The following is a 5,666-nucleotide window of genomic DNA, read 5'->3' as shown; positions in this document are numbered from 1 at the left end:
TAGCGATTGGGCAACAACTCTTCACCTGAGAACAAATTCTGCCAATCCAAGGATTTCTCCATCAAGCTCGCATCTCTTCTCACACAATTATAGCTTGATCCTTTCTTAACCCAATATTTAAATTCTTCCCTGAAATTCATCTGATTCTCTCGCATGATTTACAAGATATTACTCCACAACCTAGATCGAATATTCCAACTTCCAGCATGAACTGTCGGATAAGAGTGCCAGCAAATACAGTTTCTCCTAAGAACTCTTTTCAGTATGTAGGACAAAGTCTTGGAAGTTCCCATCCAGAGGACATTTTTCTATGCAAAGAAATGCCAAATTCCAAATATATGAAGACCCCTGTGAAAGAAAAAAAAAATAAGGCAGGGGTCTCCAAATATGCTATGTAAAGGTTTGCAATGTCCACAGATATTGCCACTAAATATAGAACTACTAAATGGATAGAACTCTCAAATTTATGTCAATTAATAGCATTAATCACAATTAAACAGCGGCCCTCCCACCTCTCTTTCCATCTCAAATTCTGACTAAAACGGCTAAAAACCAACATCTATTATTATTACATGAACCTAACATATCATGCATTATGGAAAATGCATGTTCAATAAAAAAAACCCAGAAATTTCTTTTGATATGAAAATGATTCTTTATACAACTATATCCCGAAAGAAATGACTTTAAAGAAGCAAACAAGACCCATCATCAAATCATTCAATAAATGAATATGCCCTGGAATAATAGAATTCAAGAAACGCCAAAGAATGCTTAGTTTTTGTAAGCTGTTCATCACTCTCGACTCACATCTTGAATATATAAAAAAGAAAAAAAAAAAGGTAATGATGGACAAAGAAAATAAGAAGACAAGAAGAAAAAGCTTTACAAAATATGGGTTTCAAAATGTGATTACCAGACCTTAAACCCTAAAGAAAAGCAAAAAGGCACCAACCTTAAATCAAATTATGAAACAAGAAAACATTAAAGGGTAGTATAAAGAAACAAATTACTCTAAACGGCGCCAGATTAAAGAAATAAAAAGATGAGAAAAGAAAGTGCAATAAAGTACCTAAGAAAGAAACAGAGGTGACTGTTAAAGAGAGCGGGAGAGAGAACTACGAAAATCCTTCAAAACCTCAGCAACAAATAAAAAATAAGCGTTGCCTTTTTTTTTTTTTTAATTAGGCATTTTATGGTTTATCTTTTTTTTTTTTTTTGGTTATACACGGTCCTTTTCTTGCATTTTCGTCGAATTTGTATTTGGAAAAAAAAAAAAAAAAGCACAATTTTACTAGAGGTTCATTTATCGCCAGTTCAAATCATCATGGATGGAAAATTTCTTTGCCTAGGTTAGGTTTCCGAAATTTTTGAGAAAAAAAATAAACATTAGCAAATAAAAATATAAAATCATTTTTTAAATTGCATCTTACTTATAATTTTTTTATAGCTTTATAATTGTTCAATAAAATAAAAAAATTATATACGGTTCCTAATTTATAATCTTGAGTTTTATATAAAATTTTAATAAATTTTACATAATTCAAAAAGTAATTGATTAATTATAATGTAATGATTATAAGTAATATATTTATTTTTTTATTAGTTGCTATAATTATATTATATTTTTAAATTTTATTAATTTTATTTTGATTTAAGAAAAAAGAATTCACGTAAAAAAGGAATTAAAATCATGTCTTTTTATTTAAAAAAAAAAAAGTCAAAACCTGGAGATAAGGAAAAATGTAATTTTGAAAGTGTTGAGATTGATAATTGATTCGCAGTTTTATACCACATTGAAAAAAAAAAAAAGGAAGAAAACGATATTTAATTATTAATAATATTTGTAAAATAAGTGTGATATACAAAATTAGCAAGCTTAAATAAACATTGTTCATAAGATCTTATCGTAACAGGTCATGTTCATTCTAAAGACGACGTCTGTGATAAATAAGTACTAAAGACAAAAATAAAAGTGAATCAAATTTCCAAGTCTTTAAAGTCTAATTAAGCTAGATAATTATACAGTATCTCAAAGAGCACAAGAGAGCGGGTGTTGAAAAATTTTAAGAAAATAAAAAAAATAAAAAAAAAAGAATTGTGGTTTTGAGGCATGAAAAATATTATTTTAATGATAATTATGTCTATAAGATATAATAAAATCTTAAAACTTTTTAAATAAAAAATAATGAAATTGATCAGAGAAAAAAATTTATTTATAATAAACAAATACTAATAAAATAAATCAATTCAAAAAATCATGATATTTTATATAATTTTATTTAAACAAACTTATTTAAACAACCATGTTTTTTTGTTTTAAATATGTATATTCAACTATCATGTTTTCTTATTCAAACATATTTATTTAGACTAAGAATAATATTTTAATATTTCAAAAATCAAATAAAAGATTTAAATAAAAATAAATATATTACTAAACAAGCCTAATTGCTCAATCTTTAACTTTTAAAATTATCTTACTCACTAGAAAAGCTCTTAGCAAGTGCAAATGACTTAACCCACTCAAACATATAGTTCAATTACTTAAATAACATAAGTAATATATTTTAAACTACATACAAATAATCTTTTTATTCAATATGTGATACATCATATTTTAAACTGTTAATAATTCCTCACTAGTTTAGAATGTTAGTGTTTAATCTTTAACCTTTCACACAAATAAATATTATGAATACAAAAAATATCTTTTGATTTAACTTTCAATTATTGTATATACCTTAGAATTCTAACGAAGTTGATGGTATCTACAGATTAAACCTCAACTCCTAGTGTTAAAATTGAATACAAAAATAAATATTATGAATACAAAAAATATCTTTTGATTTAAACTTTCAATTACTGTATATGCCTTAGAATTCTAATGAAGTTGATGGTATCTACAGATTAAACCTCAACTCCTAGTGTTAAAATTGAATACAAAAAATAAATATTATGAATACAAAACAAATATTATGAATACAAAAAATATCTTTTGATTTAAACTTTCAATTACTGTATATGCCTTAGAATTCTAACGAAGTTGATGGTATCTGCAGATTAAACCTCAACTTCTAGTGCTAAAATTGAAGATATAACACATATAATATTTGTTTAATATTCTGTTAGGGTTTATATTTGCTTTAGTACTATTATGATTATGTGTTTATCCTTATTCATAAATATTTACAAAATTTTTTTTAACTTTTTTGTTGAAACGGCACCACTTTTATGTTTATATATAGATGAACTTTCTTATTTATGTCTCCATTGCTATAGACATTTAACGACAGACTTCATTAAGAGTTCAATCTCATCATTTATTTACACAATGACTTAAACTAGTATTTCAAATATTTAGAATATGTTAGCTAGTGTTTACAGATACATAACAAGAATTTGTTATTACCTATTAAACTTTCCAATTAGAGATTAATAATTTAAAATTAGGTTGCTATTATTGGTGTCTAAAAGAAATTTTAAATGCATTCCACTTGTAGTGCTTCTTATCAAAATTTTAAATAGTGCTGTAGATACTCATTTATGTCCAGGTCTTATTAGACGCATTGATGTCCAGATCCAATTAAGTCTGTTTGTGTCTAAGTCAAATTAGACACTTCCATGCCCAAGTCCAATGAAATAGTTTTTTATTATTATTATTAAAAAAATAAAAAAAATCAAAAATCAAAATCAAAAGGTTTAAAATAAGATGAAAAAAAAGGGAAGGAAATTGGTGATTCAATCACGGATCCGTTGGAGCATGATTCTTGGTGATTCAGTTACAGATTTGTTTGGCATAATTCATGCAAAGAATCAAGGAGGAGGAGCTTGAAAAAATCAATCAACACCCGAAAGCCAGCACAGATAGCCTCATATACAATAACTAGAAACCTATACCCAGGATTCCACCAAAAAAACAAGCAGAAGATCACTCTCCAACGCCACCACCACTCGCGTTTTTTTTCTCTGTATTTCTTACTCCAGGGTGGCCCACTAGCCAAGGTTTCGAATGAGGAAATGTTAAAGCTAAAATAGAAGCTGGTTTTCCTGATTTTGGAAATTGGGATCATTTTCCGTTTGGTGATAATAGGGGAAGAAAACTCTCATGGTGACAGCCAAGAAATGCTGTCTCGTTCTTTAGGAGGCGGTATGGCAATGGGATCTTCAAGACTGTTTCTCTTGTTTTGTTTGGTTCTCCCATTCCTTGCTACTCTCACCTTTATAGCTGATCAATACTTTTAGGACTATTATATAAGCGCAGCAGATAACTATGTGGTCAGCGAGAAAATCGTCCAAACTACCATTCAGGAGGTTATTGGACCCAAAGCTCTTCAGGACTATGAGCTCCTTGACCAGATTGGATCTGCAAGACTAGGGTTTGCCTGAAAGTTGCACTTGGCCAAGGCGTGTGACAGAACACATCCCCACCAGTATCCAACGTTTTGCATTTGGATTATTGACAAGAAGGTGTTTTCAAAGGCATGTGCGCGTGCGGGCCTTTCCAAGGTGGCAGAGGACTCTTTCTTCGATTTGATACGATCTGATGCGACTAGGCTGCTGAGGTTGAGGCATCCAGGAGTGATCCACGTGGTCCAGGCTTTGGATGAAAATAAAAACGCGATGGCGATGGTTACCGAGCCATTGTTTGCGTTGGTGGCTAATGCGCTTGGGAATGTTGAGAATGTGGCCCTGGTTCCTAAAGACCTTGTAGAGATGGAAATGAATTTGAAGCATGGGTTGCTTCAGATTACAGAATCCTTGGATTTTCATCATAACAATGCACGTCTTATTCATCTGACTATGTCATTTGAGAATGTCCTGATTACATCAAGTGAAGCTGGGAAGCTTGGTGAGTTTGGTTTTGCTATTTCGATAGATCAGGTCTCTAGTAATCTGGTTAATGTGTAGGCCTTCCATTATGCTGAATATGATATCGAAGATTCTGTCGTACCTCTTCAACCATCCCCTCCAAGTCATTTTCACAAAGGCTATTTTTCTAATTTTGATTTCTTCTTTCTTCTTGTTTTTTTGTTATTAGCTGTGTAAAGATCTTGAAACTAACGAGTATAAAAAAAATCTTTTCAAATAAAAAAAATCTTTGTAAATAAAGTTTTCAAAATAATAAAAAATAAAAAATCTTTAAATAAAAATCTTTTCAATAAAAAATATATATTTTCAAATAAACAAAAATAATTTTTATCTTTTAAACTATTGGAGGATTGCTTTGAAGTAAGCCCTACTAAACTATTAGGAGGTTTCTTTTTTTACTAGGATAAAATTAATAAATCCGAAGATAGAAGTTTTTTAGAGTGGGACACTAATCTTCATGAATACTTTTGAGATGAAAGAATTATCCTAAATTGCTATTAAACTATTTGGATAATTTTATGGTTAATTTTCAATATTAAAAAATTTGATAAATTATAAAATGATCAAGGCTTGGATAATTTAAAATCAAACTAATACTATCCTTTGGATGGATGTTGTAGGGGTGTTACAACCTTCCTTATGCGTAACCGACTCCCAAACCTAACATCTGTTTTCGTAGATCAAGATATGTTTTAGATGGCCAGTCACACCTAAACAAAAAATATTGGTGACGACTTCCTTTCATCCATATCTAACAGTAGGTCCATGGATCTATACGTTATGACAGTTTGGCG

The 5,666-nt window shown here is 29.6% G+C and overlaps 1 protein-coding gene across 1 annotated transcript; it reads left to right on the top strand.

Moving 5' to 3' along the window:
• The first annotated feature begins 206 nt into the window (after window positions 1-206).
• On the top strand, window positions 207-4,911 carry LOC111281606 (SCY1-like protein 2 B). Its single transcript, XM_022869306.1, has 4 exons — window positions 207-285; window positions 4,094-4,155; window positions 4,246-4,368; window positions 4,471-4,911. Exons 1-4 carry the CDS (start codon window positions 207-209, stop codon window positions 4,909-4,911), a joined length of 705 nt encoding a protein of 234 aa, XP_022725041.1.
• Window positions 4,912-5,666: the final 755 nt, after the last annotated feature.

The sequence above is a fragment of the Durio zibethinus genome, chromosome 5, assembly GCF_047325235.1.
Source record: "Durio zibethinus cultivar Kanyao isolate XHJ-2024 chromosome 5, ASM4732523v1, whole genome shotgun sequence".
Classification (NCBI taxonomy): Eukaryota; Viridiplantae; Streptophyta; class Magnoliopsida; order Malvales; family Malvaceae; genus Durio; species Durio zibethinus.
This window is presented reverse-complemented; position numbering and strand designations above follow the sequence as displayed.

Excerpts from the sequence above, each read along its gene's own strand:
- LOC111281606 (XM_022869306.1), top strand. The coding sequence starts at position 207 with ATGAACTGTCGGATAAGAGTGCCAGCAAATACAGTTTCTCCTAAGAAC. Across the intron at positions 286-4,093 it reads TGTAGGACAAAGTCTTGGAA|GGGAAGAAAACTCTCATGGT; the intron begins GTTCCCATCCAG and ends TGGTGATAATAG. Across the intron at positions 4,369-4,470 it reads TCCTTGACCAGATTGGATCT|GTGTTTTCAAAGGCATGTGC; the intron begins GCAAGACTAGGG and ends ATTGACAAGAAG.